This window comes from Ciconia boyciana, chromosome 3 (genome assembly GCF_034638445.1).
Source record: "Ciconia boyciana chromosome 3, ASM3463844v1, whole genome shotgun sequence".
Classification (NCBI taxonomy): domain Eukaryota; kingdom Metazoa; phylum Chordata; class Aves; order Ciconiiformes; family Ciconiidae; genus Ciconia; species Ciconia boyciana.
In genome coordinates this window covers 71,007,693-71,026,743 of record NC_132936.1, presented here as the reverse complement: position 1 = coordinate 71,026,743, position 19,051 = coordinate 71,007,693, and the positions used below count along the sequence as shown (strand labels likewise).

Below are 19,051 nucleotides of genomic sequence, written 5' to 3'. Positions count from 1 at the left end.
TAAGCCAATTTTATTCACCATCGCAGTAGATGACTATCCAGCTTGCTGTGTCTGTTCCTTGCTGCCTGACTCGGTTGATCTCACCGAGGTGCCAAATGATGAGCAGATTAGCCTGAGGCAAGCAGTGGGAGCATGTAGGAGATTGGGGGAACAGAGGAGGACAGGGACATTCTTCCTTCAGGGCAGCTGAGCCCTCAGACAAGCTCATTTCTTAGGAAACACACCTTCACTGTGCTGCTATCTGGCTGGCCTGTCCAGCTAAACTGAAACTCTTTTGACAAAGATCCCAGTCCTCTTTTAATTGAAACAGATGGCTCTGTGAGCTAGAAAAAAATCCAGCAACGTCCCACACCTGTCAGAAGAGACCATCCTTCCTTAAGGGTGGCTACAGCAACCAATTAAAGAGAACTAACTAATTTAACAGCAGTTTCAAAAATTACATTGCCAACTAGTAGAAGGCATTCCTCAGTCAAACTATTCATTGACTCTTCCTGGTTCCAGATTATTCAACTTAATAGTAATATTAGTCCCAAGGGGAAATTGCTTGTTTAAAGAACCAGCAAATCCTTATTTTATTATATAGCAGTAAACTGAAAAATCCGCAGTGAAAAGTAAAAAAAAGGCTGAGCAAAATATTCTCTCATTTCAGCGTTTAATTGACAAGTGCAAACATAAGGCTCTCATTCTGCAAGATGTGTGTATCATTCCATTAAAATCAAGTCACATGTGTGGGCAACAAGCAGTAAAAAGGCAGTGCTGAGTGCAAACATTGTGCTTTGAGTTTGAAACTACTGAAAAAAAAATAGACTTAGATAAAATACCAACTTGGGATTCCATATACCTTCATGGTGCTGCAGGCCCTGCCCCCGCCTAACAGATATCCCTGCAAATACTCTATGCATGGCTTTCCCTGTCTACACACAGGGTGATGGAATAGACACCCCCATTCCTCCTTTTGACCAGTCTTCAGCAGTGAAAGCTTTGCACTGCTGAAGAGCACTACTATTAGTATGCACATATGGCATTTCACCAAGTGAGTTATTTTGCTAAACATTCATAAATAAAGGGGCTTACCTGAATCTTTGCTAGACTAGTGCTAGTTTCTCTTCACATGAGAGTGGGAGACATGTTTTCACATCCTCTTTTCTTTATTTTTAGGTGGGAGAAGGTAAAACTGCCATAAGCAATTTCAAGAGTCAGAATAATTTGAGTAGGTCCTGAGGCACTTAGGACACAAAGGAGTGTTAGAGTTCACATGGTTCCTAAGCTATGGTATGATGACGTAAACTATTTGCCCTACGGAAATGCCATACACCTACATCCTCAAAATGGACGTCATGTGGGCCAGATGGGGTACATAAGCCTCAGACACTGTGGCAGCTCCAATAGTTTCCCAAAGAAATGGATTTTCTGCATTAAAGGCTGAGTCATCTGAAGTCAATCATTTCAAAGTAATACATCAAGGTTGATGAACTATCAATGAATTACATGCATATTTCTTTTTTAACTTTCTACCAGCTTATAGACCACTCCCTTTGGATTTTTACCAGGAGGAAATAAATTAGAAAAAAATATTGATTTTTCCAGAGCAGACAGGTCTTGGAACTTCTCCTACAGCAAATTTCAAGGAATGTAGTACTCTCCTCAGCACCTGGCAATCTTTTTTCAGTGTTGAAATGCCTAGCTTTTGGCAAGCTTAGCTCACACTACCCTTATGCAGAGACAAGAATTTCAGCCTGATCTTAGCTCAGAGCTTCTCTGTTCTGTTTCTCCTTTTCCTTTTTTCAGTTCGATTTTTGTTTTAGTTAATAATGAAGCCAGTTCTTAAAAATGCAAGAATGTGGCAGCTTGAAGCAGACCAAAATGGGATAAATCTTCAAGCCGTCAAGGAAATGCTGACTGACATCTTAAAATGTCTGCTGCTTTGAAACACCCCACACAAAACAGGAAATACCACTTTGGCTCTACTACTACAAGAAAACCACTTTGTCTTCCTGTTAACAGAAAGACATATCTCATATAAATGAAGTAAGCTCAGGCCCTCATTGCAATTGGTCACTTTTGTACCACCAAACACGCAAAACAACAAATAAAGCCCAAACCCCAAACTTCCACCACAGTACATGGAGTTCCGCACATAGAAGTATGCTTACATAGACTCCCTTGCTACTTTAAGAGTTAAAAAATACAAGTTTTTATATTAAATCTGTAATAGACATGTAAGCTTACAGGCTCACACAATAGCTGCAGCATGCCCATAATTTTTCCTAGTTAGAAATAATTTTAAATTTTGAAATTCTACATAGTTTTAAATCAAATACCACCTCTGTTCTTCCCCTCCCTCCTTGGCTTTCTGTCCTGGTTTCGGCTGGGATAGAGTTAATTTTCTTCCTAGTAGCTAATACAGTGCTGTGTTTTGGATTTAGTATGAGAATAATGTTGATAACACACTGATGTTTTAGTTGTTGCTAAGTAATGTTTACCCTAGTCAAGGACTTTTCAGCTTCCCATGCTCTGCCGGGTGCACAAGAAGCTGGGAGGGGGCACAGCCGGGACAGCTGACCCCAACTGGCCAAAGGGCTATTCCATACCATACGATGCCATGCTCAGCATATAAAGCTGGGGGGAGTTGGCCAGGGGGGAGCGATTGCTGCTCGGGGACGGGCTGGGCATCGGTCAGTGGGTAGCGAGCAATTGCATTGTGCATCACTTGTTTTGTACGTTCTTTTATCATTATTAATAATATTATTATTTTCTCTTCCTCTGCTGTCCTATTAAACTGTCTTTATCTCAACCCATGGATTTTACTTTTTTTTTCTGATTCTCTCCCCCATCCCACTGTGGGGGCAGGATGGTGAGCGAGCAGCTGTGTGGTGGTTAGTTGCTGACTGGGTTTAAACCATGACACTGTCCCAAAACAGCCTTTTCTGTCAATATAAAGGTTTCCTCCAAAAAGAAAGTTTGCAAAAAAAAGGTTGTAGCACATTATTTATTCCTCTTTATTCCTGTTTTAGGTGAAACCCAGTATTGAGTAAATAATTAGAACTAGATGCAGAAACGATTCACAGTCCCCACATGAAACCTCTCCCATCTTAGGAAAGGAAATGCGATCCCACCTCATTCTGGTAACTCATGAGATCTACACCACCAAAACAGAGAGATTTGATTTCCAGAAAAGCCACCAGAGACAGGCTGCAGAAACAGCTGAAGTTAGATATTGTCGTTAGTTACTCCAAAATCTGCATAGCTGGACTTACTGCACCAACACCAAAAGGCTTTACTGACAAAGGAATAATTGTGCATGTGCAGGTGTCTACGCACACACACTTTCTCCTGAAAAAGTACATAAAACAAGTCCCATGAGGCAGATGGTTAAAGACTTTTGGACATTCACTAGGGATGCACAGTCTCCCTATGCTATGAGTCAATAGTTCAGGCCTTCCAAATTCAGACCAACAGATACCCTTTACCCTAAGTATCACTGAGGAGAGCACAGAGTTGTCCAGGTTTCTCCTGCCGAGGTGGCTCCCCGCTGCATCCACTAGTTGTAGCTGTCGGCTTGTGCACACTTCTTTCTCCGACTGTGGCTTTCAGGTTGCTGCGCAGCCCCTTGTGATGAATCCAGCACCGAGTCAAAACCGTCGCATTAATTAGCAATGCTGGAAAATGGATCCTGTTTTACTACAATTTTCATTTCACATTTCCCACAGTTTCCATTTGTTTCGGGTCTACATAGTAGCTGAAGAGAATGGAGATAGACTCCCAGCACTGCACTTGCATAAAACTCATACATTTGTTTTCTTGGACACACAGAAATTTGTTAAAATAACAACTGCATTAAAGTAACCCCATTCAAGAATTTTCTGTTCTTTTCAAAGAGGGTGATACAGCCCATCCTCAGCAGGTTTTCAAAAACTCAGTAGTTCAACAATAAGTATCTACTGACCATCTGAAAGAGAGTAATTTAAAAGCTATTTTAGGCTATCTAATCTCATCAAAACCAATAGTAGAGTTTGGGCTGTTCGAGGACATTTGTCTGTCTCTGTATTTGGGAAACCTGTTTTGTATATGCTTATACAAGCGCAGTGTGAAAAGAGCCAACACAGCGTGTGCAGGCCACATAGTGCAAATCTACTTCAGCAAACAGAGTTGACTAGGACTTTGCTCAGAACTGCAAGGCACTGACTAGTCTGGCTTCGTTTGACAGGCCACTTAAGCTCATGCTTGTTTTTAAGATCTAAGTGAAGATGTGTTTGAAGAAAAATGGTGTTTACATGCTTTGTTTCATGAGAAACTGAATGGTCTGCATCTGCAAGAGAAAATCTGAAGTGTACGTTCAATTTGCATCCATTATTTATCAATTATTTAGCGCCAAGTAGTTAAAACTGAGATGGATCAAGCAGATTAATCCCTACACTCCTAACTTTCAGTGTGTGCTCAGTGGTTAACTGATATCAGGTCAAATTCAGGGGCTATTCCTCTCCCACCTATGCATCTGCTTTGAAGAATTTCATTCAGGATCAGGACACTCACAGATGTCCACTGTCCAGAGGGTTTTCTGGGAATGGCAAAAGATAAAAAACCTTAAAATGGGCTCAATTTTTAGGAAGTGATTACTCTAAACCAAATTGCAACAGGTATTGAGCTTGCTTAATTTCTATCAACTTCTAGTTAGAATTAGTGAAGTGATGAAATCACCGCTCATATGACAATTTCCTGAAAACAATTTTTAACCAACCTGGGTTTTGTGTCTGCTTCCCTGTTTAGTCATTGGCACCCACTTGCAGGTCTCAGCTAACGTTTGTTCCCCACCAGCAGATGAGCCCCAATTATTAAGTCCTGACCCAATATCAGCCCTTACCCTCACACTCCTAAACTGTTTTATACCTGAGGCAGTGATGCTCTCCCAAGCATAGCCCTGCTTCTGCATTCAACCAGCCCCCATTTCCCCTGACCCTCTCCCATTAAAGCCTGTATCAAAGGAGCCTACATTCTTCCTTCTGTTTCCCCTTTCTTATAGCTTACCATCTGCTCCTCAGTTCTCACACTCAGCGCAGCCTTAAGTGCCATTTTTTGATGCATTGGGACACAATTCCATGTCTCTGTTTTAAAAGGAAAGCTGCCGAGTGTTAAAAATGCAATATGAACAGTCAGACTTAGCACTACACAGGTGGAAAAGATTTCACATGTTCCCACTAACACTATTAATTTTTGTTTTCTCAGTCAAACTATGATAAAACATATAATGTATAAAGACAGGTGAACATGGCTGCATCTGTATAGTGTATTTTGCTTTAAAAGATAAACTGTGTTGAAAACTAATGACAAAGAATATCTTTATGAAATAGCCAACAGAAGTGCAGATTGCCACAGTTCCTGTAGTGGCATTAATTTGAAAATGGTGGGCTAATTCTTGCTTTTCAAAATTCAGCAGTCTGCAAAGTTCCTCATACTTATACACATGCAGAAGATGGGAAGGCAAAAAACCCAAACCTTTTACTGAGGACAATGAAGCCAAAAAGTTATGATCCTGCAGCAAAACCTCTTAACATACTTATTTTTGTTTGCCCAAAGGGAAATCCTGAAACTTTCTAGAAAACTTATTTTCCTGCCCTAAATTGTACAGATTTTCTTCATCTAAAACTCAAAGCTAGAAAGACAGAAGAAAACGTGACAGCAGGTGTCCCAGGGTAGTTTCAGTTGTAGAGCCATTACTGTAATTCATAATGGAACAAAAAAGAGAGGCATTTCAAGTCAACCTGTAAGCATTCTCATCTGGGTGGGTCTGGTCCATGTGTGCCTATCTACATTAGGAAAATCAGCTTATATAAATATATAAATAAAACATATATACAGTACATAGTCACATTTATATAAGCCATAAAATGACATCTATTTACAAAAATATTTGCAGCTATGTTTTACACTTCCAGGTCCACATCAGGAATTTAATTATTTAGCTTCTGCCTTGTGAACTTGATCACCTTCCTAAGTAGGAATCTGGGATGAACTTGTACCTTATATATTCACAATTGTCAAAAGTAAGAAAGAAGAAAACAATCTTCCAAGGAATTCTGCCAAGTCCATAAGAAAAGTTGAAACTTGTTGAAACATTAGCTGCCTCACTGAAGAGTAAATTACATGTTAGCAAACATTGATAGACCTTCTCTTCTTCATGTAGAAAGACAGTACCTTGGTCTAGTCCATAAATAAATTTGAAACTCATAAAACATCAGGCAGAGCACAAACTGGGTGCCTGACAGTTGTCTGTAGTATAAACTCATGCATAACTACTATTCTATTTGTCTCAGTTTAAACTGGTAGAGCGGTGAAAGTGAATGAATGTAGAGATGAAAATGCATACATCAGGTTACCTTACAGGGTAAAAAGGCAGAGAGTAGACTACATCCTGTTGGCATTGTTGTAGCTTCCTTTAACAGTAAGTTACATGGTTAAAACAATCCCAAGGATCTCACATTTATACAGTTCATATCATACAGTTCTGTGACTTCCAGGAGTTGGACATATTTAATTTACTTCTCCCAAGATGGAAAAACATTTCTTTGCTGCTTCATAAAATAGTCTTCTAAGGTATGCAGCCCAGGTTCAGGCATGCTTTTTTAATTTGGGGGATTCGTCCTTTTGACATGAAATAAGTTTCGCAAGAGGAATTAAAGCTTTGCAGAAGGGGTTGTTTTCCTTTTGAAGAACACTTGGAAAAAAACAAACCTCAAAATGCAGCAGTTTAAAGTGCCTGTACGTGAAGACCCGTGGGGAAAAATCTTGCCATGAACCATTGAACCATGGTCTCAGATAGCACTTTCAGCGATAGGCTGTGGAGTCATCTCTTGCTCCTTACTATTCTCTGTGGACATGTCCTGGAGCTCCTGCTGCTGATAGATATCTTGGACCAGCATGATGTTTGTGTTCCTCCACTCTCTGTACTTCATCGCCGTCAACTTTGGGTCCTCTAGCAACTGGTTAATTGTGGCCAGGTCATGTTCCTTACACTAGGAAGAGAACAAGTGGTTATTTCCCACAGAAACTGTCAAGCTCATTGTCCATAACAAAGGCACTCTGGGAACATTAGAGAACTCTGTCACAAGGAGATGGCCAATTATCCATTCTCCTGGCAACTTGTTCCCATTTCCAGAATGTAGATCATCAAAGTTAAGCCCGCAGCAGAAATTCGTCCCAGTTGAAGGCAGTATTATGATTACATGTAGGTTTTTTTATTTTATAGGATTCTTAGCAAAACTTCATGAGAGAGGATTCATGTGAAAATTAGACATTGTTATGCTGTCTCACAACGAGTTAGTACTCACATTAAACTAGACACAACAGCATTTATTTCTGTAGTTGACACCAATTCCAACTTTCTCAAAAAATACTTATTCCCTGGCCACATTATAAATGTCTCTTCTCTGGGAGTTAGACAGAAAATAATTTTTGATATAATCCATGCACTGGCAGTAGAGTTTATGGGTGGCTAGAGCACATGTGGCTTGCTAATATATCTACTGCCAGCTACTACTAACAAATCTGGTCTCTACTTTTAGACAAGAGCAGCTCAGACCGTATATTGGAGGCACCCTGGTTCAATCGTAAGACATGAACAGTCACTGATATAGGGAGACTGAGATCCTTTATGTCACAGAATCACAGAATGGTTGAGGTTGGAAGGGACCTCTGGAGGTCATCTGGTCCAACCCCCTTCCTCAAGCAGGGACACCTAGAGCAGGCTGCCCTGGACCATGTCCAGATGGCTTTTGAATATCTCCAAGGAGAGAGACTCCACAGACTCTCTGAGCAACCTGTGCCAGTGCTCAGTCACCCGCACAGTAAGAAAGTGTTTCCTCATGTTCAGAGGGAACCTCCTGTGTTTCAGTTTGTGCCCATTGCCTCTAGTCCTGTCACTGGGCACCAATGAAAAGAGCCTGGCTCTGTCTTCTTTACACCCTCCTTTCAGGTATTTATATTCATTAATGTCCTCACATTTTCTGACACAATGAACCACTTTGCTTTTCCAGCCCTTATTGCCTATCCATGCAGTGGATCACAGGATAGAGAAGCCCTAGTTAGCAGCTACAGTTAATGGAGGCACCATGCTGCACTAACAAACCTTTATTGCTTTTGCCTAGCTCCATCCCCGCAGTCTGTGTGTGAAAGCAATGGAACAGTTCTCACCATCTTCTCCTGCTGCCACCAGTTTCATCACACCTCAGGACACTCTGTGCTAGTGGCTGCCTTGAAAACACCTTGAAAATGCTCCCGCACATTTACGACACTTCCTGATAGTAGCAGTAGTATGCTCTCACATCCATATCCCACTACTACGCTAATGAACTACTCTAATCCCTGTGATGCCTGAGCTGCTTTTGAAACACAAAAACTTGTTCAACTGTTGGTTTACACAGGTCCTACCCTGAAGACCTAGTGCCAGCCCTTGTAAGAGGGCTTCTGGCATCAATGCAGAGATATGCGCAATTAGCCTAAGAGAAGAAGAAGAGATAGGGAGGTAGAAGGGAGAGAAGAGTATTTCCAGTGGACAAAATTGGTGGCAAAAAGCCATGCCATGGAATTTTTCTGTAGCACTAAATCTGTTTCCCACATTCATTAAGCCTGTGATGCATTTGCATGCAGCTTCCCTCTCTTCCAAACTATCCAAAGCATGTTATGTTAATGATATATTGTGGCAGCAACATTAATCTGTTGTTAAAGATGTGGAGTCAAATGTCCAAAATTAATATTGCACTGAATCTTGCATAAATCACTTGTCTCAAACTAATAGGGTTTTAATTAAACCAGAGTAAATATGGATCAGATGCAAAACTTTTCTGATTTTTAAATATCCAATAGATTGTTTCAAATTATCTCATGTCTCATGTTATATGTTAAGAAAATTAACTTTAAAAGCACATAATCCCACAATGCAAAGAATATGGCACTTTCCCACTGCAGGCGTTTGCCTTTCAGACAGGTTAACTTAAACACTGCTGTGTATAGAGCTCTGTTTGTGTCTGTGAGAAAATGTCTGTGCTATATTTGTCTTGTCAATACTCCAATTTCTTAGTTTGAAGAAAGCAAAAAAAGATCAACACATTTTACACATTATGAAAACTCCAAAAATTATTTTTCCATATTAAATACAAGTGTTGGACAAGCCTAAGGTTGTAAACACTGCTAATCACAACTTATACTATACTCACGTGCTGAATCAATGCAAAATTGTCCTCCTTGCTCACGTCTGGCAGTAAGGCTTCTAGGCTTCCATTCAGCTCCATACTAATGAAGCTGATTGTCCTACAAGATACAACTCCACTCCATACTAACTGGTTCTTAGATTTATTAGAGAGGCTCCTGTCGGGAAAAACTTTGCAGTTTGTTTCTATATTTAGTTTCCTGTCGTATAAAATAGGCATACTTTTTAAACTAACTTTCTGTTATATCATGGGCTCACTTGATTGCTGATGCAGATGAATACTGCTGTAGTCAGTACCATGTCACTGAAGACTCTTATACTGAGGAGAGACTTCACCAGGTCTCATACGGAGCCTGGAAGCCCTACAACAGGGAGAATGCCTATATTCCCACTTGTCTTTTCAACTGTATCTTCAGGAAGTTTAACACAGGCCGGGGTGCCAAAGCCAAGCCTCCCATTGCAACTAATAATCAAATCAACGATTGTGCTGATAGGAGAAGTTTTTCATGCATTTCTCCAGTGTATAATGCCTGAAGCCAAATACATGGACTTGAAACAAGATACTCAATTCCTGCTTCTAATGCATACAAAAAGGAACAAGTGAAGCTGCAGGTTTGTATTTATTCTTTCTTCTCCTTACAATTTAGATGGCTAAGCTTTCTGTTTCCCTCAGTACAATTCAGAAGCAGGCTTTGAAATCCCTTTGAAATTTGATGCTGGCGAGTAAACAGCCTCATAAATCCCCATATTCCAGACAGATTTACTGGCCCTTTCATGGAACGTCCCCTGAACCCCTCCACCCCTCCAGTTCATGATATGTTTCCAACATAAAAGCAGGATGCTTTTGTTATTAAAAATATTTTCGTTACAGGAGGTCTTTACAATAGCTTTGGCACATCCTGTACATTCTCCAATAATCACATAAGGAAAACTTTTTTTGGCTCAGGGTCATTTTCATGTCCTTTATCATCAACGTATTTTGTCTGCTCTTCCTTTTTTAAGGCTCCCCTGTTTAGTGCATTCAGCCAAGCTTGCAAGTTTTCCAGCTAACTAAGAGATGCTTTCTTTATTAAATTTTCCAAATGGGCTGGAACTTCTGCAAGAAGGGTCCCTTCTGAACTATTGCCTCTGTTTCCAGTTCAATTTTAACAACAAAACATGAATCAGTATTCAGAATGAAGTAGAAAACAATTTAAGAAACTTAACCAAATTCTCTGGGGCTTTAAGTAAATATGTAATTAGAGTTTGGCTTAAGTCTAGGCTTGCTTCTTTTTTCATCCAAACTGTTTCTTTCTCTCAGGCTTTTCCTTGGCTCGCTCTGCGACCTCACCTTTAATGTGCTGTTGAGCATTCGAATTTTGTGGAGTTTCTCATTAATGGAGGGGTTTTTGCTGCGTTTGATAAATGACTTCCTAAGCTCCTTCTTCGTTGACAGCCGACGATCACCAATGGGAGACAGGCTTGCTTGTTCTAATGACTTGTAAAGTCGCTCCATCTCATCGTCATCACATTTTTCCTGATCTGCAAAGAAAAGAATAAATTGGGTATGAGAACATGAATACGAAATGTTAAGTTCAGCTATCAGAAAGGCACTTAGCCAAGTCAAAAAGTAACAGTATTAGAGTTAAAACCAAGGGCAATTTTTAGGGTAATTTATAGGGTAATAATGCATATGAGAAAGACATACTACCAAACTGAAATGTTTTTAAGAATCAGGTCATGATCTAAACAGATACGAGCATGTATTTCCACTGATAGAGTGCTGATTTAATGCTACAAATATATCACAGACTTTGAACAACTCTCAGTAATGCTACATTTGAATGAAAACAACTTTGATAACATCTACACCCCTTGACCTTTTCCCTACATGCTGCACAGTGAATTACATTTCTACCTGGCAAGTCACAGGTCAAATTCTATTTGGTGTACCAATTAATCACCAGGTTTTGGTAATTATTGAAACCAGAGTTTAAAAAAACTGAGCAACGAAATGAAACGTAGGAACATTTCAGGGGCCCCAAAAGAAGGTCTCTAGAAAACAGATTAAAGCAGAAGCTCTTGGGGCACCTGATGTTTAACTCCTGCTATTCACAGATTGCAGCACAGAATTTGCTTGTGGTGCCTCACAACAAAGCCTTGATTATCTCCACCTTAATTATTCTGATGGCTCCAAAGCTGCAGCACCATCTTCATGACAGAGAGGACATGAAAGGAAAAGATAGCAAACAGCTGAGAATGAAATAGCATAAAATAAGATAAAAATTGAAGCAAAGACATTTTTTCAGAATAAACCAACTTAAAAATGAACAGTCAGAAACTAAAAATGCAGCAGGCATATATAGGGGCATTTTGGGAGAAGGCCGTTTTCAGCAACGGACTGCACAACTCGCTGCTTGTCTCTCAGTCCACAATGCAAGCTTTTCTACTTCAGTGTTTGCTAAAGGAAAATCTTAAAGTTGTTTTGAGGGTGCTAATGAGTCCCTCAAGATCCACTGGGATAACATTCATTTTTATTTCCCTGGGGATGGTGGTGGTGGTTCTTCTCAACTGCAGTCCTCCATGTGCCAGGTGAACTGGCTAGGCATTTTTTCTTTTAATTAAATGTTAACCATTGACTTTTCTAAATCATCTTCAGTCAGCAAACATTTTCTGAAAAAAGGAAGAAGTCCTTTTGCTCACTCATGCCGCAGCAAAAAGACTTCTCCAACATGTCAGCCCACTTAGGAGGCTGCTCCCTATCTTTTCCATGTTTTAAAAAGTATGGCATCCTCCTACACCCCTGTTCTTTCTAAATATTTAGGTTACAAGAAAGGTTTATGATACGCTACAAATATTTGCCTTCACTGTGTTGCTGGCCTTTTTTTCACTACTTTGTGATTATAAAAAGCCTGCTGTAACTTGACAAGAACTAAATATAACTTCCAACATTGGTACAGTGCTGGGGGAGGAAAAGGAGAACTGTTGTATATTTAACAAGCTGCGGGAAATAGAAAAAAATGTAAGTGTAAGGCATAATACACGGCAGTAGTATTTCCTGAAAACTGTCAGCTCATGCCATGAGGCTCGTAATTATAACTAGCTTCCTGCCTACTTTCTTGGGATGAAGCAGCTGTTTGTTTCATTAGCCAGCTCCTGCACAGGACTGGCTCCACTCTACTGTACACGTCGCACATCAGGACTGTGCACAGTATCACTTTGAGAGATAAATTGACCTTTATCAGATATCCAAGAAAGTGTATATAAGAGGAAAAAAAAATTGCATTGATCCTGTCCAGTGACTTTAAAAAATAGTCAAGCCATGGGCGACACGAGGTCCCTGCTCCAGGTGTTTTTTGAGGGTAACTCATGGCGCTCTTCAGTGTCCTAAAAGGGTTACAAAGCAGCAAGCATGAGAAAACACCCTCTAAACACTCTTCTTCCATGCTAAGTACTCTGATACCTCCATGCACTTGTGGGTGAAGGTAAGGAGGACAGTAACACTCAGCACAGAAAAAGCCAAAGGAGCCAAAGTCAGAAAAGCCCAGCAAAAGGCTCCCAGACGATGCACTTGACCAGCAATGTGCACTCAGCTCCTGCATTCTTTCAAGATTGCAACCTTAAACTCCTCTCCTATTGCTTATTCTTCCACCACTCCCACCCCCTAAAGGACTGATCAGGGTCAGGTAATTTCAGAGGGAAAGGAATGTGCCAGATTCTTCAGATCGGGTGGATAAGGGGAGTGACAGTGAAGCAGCTAAATGGGATTTCAGGAAACAGTTGGAAAACAAGGGTAAGTGAAACCTACAGGCGGTGTAGAGCCAGGCATGAGTCATATAGCACTTTTGTCTCCATCTTTGTTTACACTGATGAGCAGTGAACTTCTCCCACAACAATTAAAAATAACAAAACAGTATCTTAATATTGTGCTTTTGTGTAGAAGCAGATACTGCTGCTATTGGCAAAGAGTATGTCTGCCAATAAACCTCTGTCAGTTGAGGCCAGACTGTCTGATACCTATCTGGACTTTTACTTTCAATGTCCTGAGTTTCCCTGAGCTAAGCTCAGAAAGCAAAAGCCCATGTTTTGCAGGCTTGAAGCTGCCACTGAACACACTAGATTGATGCTGTAAATCTGAAAGGGGGAGAGGAATGGAAGAAGGGGAGAGGCATTATTTCTAGCAATCAATTAACAAGACCAATAAAATGATCTATGATAAGAAAACATATTTCTCCTCACTCAAATAATGGTGCATTACGGTATTTCACAAGCCTCTTAATGCCATGTAAGTAAATGAAGAAAGCACTACCTATAGTTTGCTTTCTTGTTTTCCCCACAAAACATCCAATTAAGGTTGGATAATAGAGATAAAGCCACCCGACTCAAGCTTAAAGCACAGGCTGGACTTTTTCTCCAGATTCAAATATTCACAGCACATTTTCCCAGAACTTGGTATTGCTTAATTCCCTTGCACCTGGAGTCAGAGCACTGACCTGCAGATGAGCAAGTCTCTAATAGAAGCAGAGGCATTCACCAGTTCTGTATTGAGGCTTCAGTGACTTGGATTCCTCCTATGAAACCTGGGCTGTCTAAACCATACTACTGAATTGTTACAAAATAGTTGCTTTGCATCACAAAGTAAAGATTTATGCTGAAAGCACATAGTACTCAAGCTCAGGCACTGGTGTAAAAATGAACAAATTAAAATGATTGTCTGTGTCAGCCTCCCAAAGATAAATGTACCAGCCCTACTCTGAGCTTTGCTAACCTCAGGAGGTTTAAAATGATGGATATATTCCACTGGTAAAAATTTTTAATAACATGGACACGTTGGGCCCCACTAGTGCTCCTCTGAATTGAGTCTTTCCAGACGGGTCACACAGCTAACATCAGGCACATTCAAAATCACTTCAAAATATAATATTGCAAGTTATCTCTTCCACCAGTACTCTTCAAGCTAAGCACTTTCTGTCTCAGGCATGCAAGTTAGGAAACTGAAAAGCTACTACAGCACTTCTTTATCTCATCCTATTTTAAAGATAAAATACATTCATTTTTCTCTCAGGACCTACTGAAGGATTAGTGGTAAGGAACAAACGGCAGCAGTGGAAGGACATTACATATTGTGTGCATTTATGAGCATGTACATGCACACAGGGGAACATGTGCATTGTGCACTTTTCCCTTCCCTTGGCAATATTAACTATAAGCAATTCTGTTGAGTGATGCCACGAAGGATCAGTCTTCCTGGGCTCCTGCACCATGCCCTTCACTCACAAGCCTCGCAGCCTGCTGAAGCTTCATAGCACTTCTGGAAAAATTCTGTAGTATTGTATAGCTCTTTTAACTTTGTCAGACTCCACAGTGGGGAAAGTGGAAAAGAACAAGTGCTGACCTGAGGAAAAGGGAAGTCCTGCTCTGAGATGTTTTAACATTCAAGAGAAAGAGACCTTCTAGGTTGGTAATATTAAAAAATAAAGTAAAATAAAGTAATATTTCAGGCAAGTCAGAACTTCTGACAAATTCTGTTTCAGGAGAAGTAAAGCGCAATTTTGTGGCTTGATGCCACTTATCTGGAATTTCCCTCTAACTAACAGGAGATATCATAGACAAGAGCAAGCTGCCAGAGGTTCAACACGCCAGCTCTTCACCTCCTGAATTTTCAGCTTCCACGGTCCTGTCGGCCAACTTGCCACAAGTGGGAGACATTAAGGTATTGAGACTCCCCACCTTGCAGCAGCAATACAGGAGCCTGCCTGAAATCTCAACTTTAATGCTCTTTAAGCCTACAAAAGTGAAATTATCCAGAACTTTGCAAAAAGCAGCTGTGAAAAATCAAGCTGATTGTTTCCCAGTGGTAAAGATACATAAATTGACAATGTTTGGCAGAAAGAGCATTTTGCATGGAAAACCACCTCCAACAGAACATCTTACTAACTCTAAGCTGAAATGTAAATACTTGTTCTCCCATACCAGTTCTCCCAACTGAGATCTCACAGCTCCCCAGCTGTGCATTAATCCCAGGAAAAAAATCTGCTTCTTCCTCCTGTGTTTGCTACTCTTATGAGCTTCTTGTGGCTGTGCCAACACCCCTATTTCTGATTCTGCCAAAACCTTTGATACTAATGGGAAAACATATATACCCAGGCTGGGGAGAGGAGAGGAAAAAATCATAAACTGCTTTTGCCTTTACCTACCTACCTACACACACCACCCCACATCTAACCATTCTCCGTAGTGGTAGTAAACTTTTCAATGGGAATATGATCACACCTTGAGGAAATCACATTTTCCACAGAGCAACAGAACAGAAAAGACAGGAAATATTTTAATTAGGAGGGCATAGCTTAGGCAAACTCCTCATTGGCAAATGCAGAACTAAAAGTTGGAGAAAGTGGGAGAAAATAACAGGAAAAGTATGTTACCACCAACAGTTAGATGCTCTTGACTATAATAGTATAGTGGACTCAGCAGTGAGGGATGCCATTTTAACAAACTGTGACTGAACTGGAAACAACACAAATAAGTATCTCTGAAAAAGAGAGTTCAGAAAACTGTAACACCATAGCTTTCACAGTGATATCTAAAGCCTTTTTGATGAGTAGCAAAATAATAATTCAAACACAGTTGTTTCTGTACACAGTTGTTCTCACCATAGGCATACTTCTTGGCTAGTCTCAGCCACAATCTAGCCATTTTCTGTAACTTTTGCAGAAGGAACAAAGGGGCCGGAGCACACCGGAGGATCTGTTCTGGCTATTACTGGCACAGGCAGACTCCAGAGGGGAAGAGGATGTCAGTTCTGAGAAAAGAAGGAATTGACTGCATCCAGCTCCTATTTAACCAACTCCTTCCCACAAAACCAACCCAGATAAAATTCAAGTGGCACATGAAAAGCTTTCCAGGTTTTTCAAAATATCAGCACACACCAGATCTTTTACCAGCTACTGTGAGCCAAGGTAAAATAAATAAACCAGAAGTGGTACCATAAGAATTCCTTGCCAAGATGCATTAACTTCACATGACCATAAAACGCTCAGAAAATGCAAGGAAGAAGGATGTTATTGCTATAGCAGAAGATCCCTAAATAAATACAAACACACGTTCCTGTGTTCTTGTAGTAACCTCTCAGTTTCTGCAGCTTCCTTTTGTTATCATAGTTTTTGAGGATGGTGGTGGTGGCTCGTAGTCAGATACTTTTTGTCCCAGCAGTTGCCAGAAGAAATACAAAGGATGGGGTTTGGCTCCAGAGTGTGTCTAGCCATCCCAGACAGGGCAAGGCCAGCTTCTGGATATAGAGCACGTAGTCAGATAGTTGTTTGTATTCTCAACCATTTCTTGTTTACCTTTCAGTTTCTTTGTGTCACAGGCAGCTTTGAATCCTTTGTCACTGTGCATGTAGCAAGCTGCAGCATGGAAGTATTAAATATTCCTGCAAAGTAAATGAAACCTAATGCTGATCTCCTTTCAAAACAGAAAACTGTTAAGCTCTCCTTTTTTGTACCTTTGTATTACCCTCTGGTATGTAACCTCTCCCCAGTAACCGGCGCTGAGAATTAAGGCTGAGAATGGTCATAACACCACTCAGAGGGGCTGGAAAGGTCGTTAAAAATATATGGTACAGCTCCTTGCACCAGACACTTACAGTTGCTTAGCAGATTTCATTAAATAATTTTCATTGAAAAAATAATCCATGATCATGTAGTTGAATCTGTAGTTTCTCTTACAGAGATTCATCCATTTATCTCTGAGAAGCTTTTCTTCCATTGTTTAACTCATCGCTGAGGTTTCTTCACTTTTTTTGTATTTTCACGATAAGCTCTTCCCACAAAGCCACAGCTACTCTTTCTTCCTTCTAGGTACCAACTTTTCCCACATTGGCCTCTGTTTCTAACTTGTGCCAACAAAAGTGCTCTTCGGTTCTTGAAAACTTTCACCTCAGCTCTAGGCTGCTATCAGCTACAACCAAGAATTCCTCATGGGGTTTTACTAAGCAGAATGTGGCCACAAAGCAGAGTGTGTGACAGGTTTTTTCTGTCCTCACAAGGAGAAGGAGAGAGCATGGACACACGTGAAAGCTCTGTGGGGAGTGGGTTCAAAGACCACATAGCTATTCTGATAACAGCAGGGCTGGCTTTATGCACACGGGACGTGCTTTCGGGACAGACGCCGATGCAAGACAGACCTGTCTCCTCCTGGACACAGTCTCATTACTCTGAAACATGACGAGCTGTCAGAAACACACTATTCACAAGCATTGTAAAGCAAATAATACAGACTGCACTGAGTTATGCATTCTTGTTTCACATCAGATAGCAAGGGTGTTCTTACTAGTTATTGTAAATCATGGGGTTTTGCAGCTAGCTTTTACCCCACCATTTGAATTCATCTCACAGTATTTGTGCACAACCTTATCAACTAGCTGGAGGGGGAAATTCTTGGAGGATAAGCCACAGAACCAGAATTGCATCCTTTTAGATAACTTTCATTTGGGACTGAATTGCGATTCTACATTAATCCTTTTTCCCACCTCATTCTCAAACTGAAGTAGCTTAGCTAATCTCCTTGGAAATTATTTATTTTTTCAGTGGCTGCTGCAAGGGGGAGGGACAGACAGAAAACCCCACACACCAACACTATCCATCCCATCCCCATACTATGCAGCCTGATAAAGGAAAGAAAAATGCATGTATGGTGTACGTCTTGCTCAACAACGGGTTATAATGAAGACAGCTACTAGTGAGGTTATATAGTTTCCATAGTGACTGTCTCATTGAAATGATCTATTTCTGGAATTCCATCAGAGATCACCAGTGTGGTTAGAATGGAAGTGTTCTGCAATCAGGGTTGGCCATCAGCTAAGCAGTGAGCAATGGAAGAATTCATTTCCCCAGGAATATTTTTGGGAAAATTTAACCACCTTGCAAATGGCAGGAATATAGCAAAATGTGCCTTGTTTTACATTTTAATCCCATTTTTTATTGGTAAGTATTACTGAGTCTATCAAACTGTGCTTTAAATGATTATGAATGTGTCATCCTAATTTTATGACCATCCATAAAGTTGTCACCCTTACATTACAATGGAAAGCATTAACTTATGCATTATTGCAGGATTGCTGACAATACCAGGGTAACATATTCTAAGCAAAAGTTTAGATTTCTGAAGCACAATCACTGAATCTTGCTCCAAGGGATCTATAAGACACCATGCCATATATGGCCTACACTCCAACAATCACCTGAATGTACCTAATAACATTTCCCAAAGGCATTACTTGGTCAAATTTAACCCAGAAGGTCAAATTACAAAAGACAGTGCATTTGCTACATCTTTGTGACATTTTAATTAGGCACCCCATTTCTGCCAGCCCCAGCCATTTCACTACTTACAGTGCCAGAGCTTATGGGAATTAGATTCCATGGGAACTCTCTCAAAACATCCACTCTTTTCTACCACATAGAAAAACTACATGTGCTCACTCTCAGTTTTAATTCTTACTGATCTTCATTGCTACAGAAATCTCTAGCAGAGCAGCCTAGAAGATGGATAATGAAGCTGAGTGCAAAACACTCTGAAATTAATTTTCACTTTTTAAAAAATCTGTACTTCGCTTAATTTCCTTTTTTTTTTTAAAATCAGAAAATCATAACAAACTAAAGGCATGCTAAGTGTTGATATCTGTAAAACAACTGGGAGACTGACGATGTAACTAATGCGTCTTACACTATCATTTATGCAATTCAGCCAGCTCTCAGTGCCCAGTTCACCTACAGAGAAATACCCTAAGTTCCCAATGAGTCCAGTGCTGTTTCTTTCCATCTTTGCATTACCTTCAGCCTAAGCTTTTGGATGCACCTTTATTTTGCA

General features: G+C 40.4%; 1 protein-coding gene across 5 annotated transcripts in view; it reads right to left on the bottom strand.

Annotated features, from left to right (window-relative positions):
* Positions 1-644: 644 nt before the first annotated feature.
* Positions 645-19,051, bottom strand: part of IPCEF1 (interaction protein for cytohesin exchange factors 1) — a 90,042-nt gene continuing 71,635 nt past the window's right edge. For all 5 annotated transcript variants that reach the window (XM_072856075.1, XM_072856074.1, XM_072856078.1 and 2 more), the window contains 2 exons: positions 10,533-10,723; positions 645-7,010 (listed from right to left, as the gene is read on the bottom strand). In XM_072856075.1, coding sequence (XP_072712176.1) covers positions 6,810-7,010; positions 10,533-10,723 — 392 coding nt within the window. In that variant the 3' untranslated portion in view covers positions 645-6,809. The remainder of the gene's footprint in view (positions 7,011-10,532; positions 10,724-19,051) is intronic.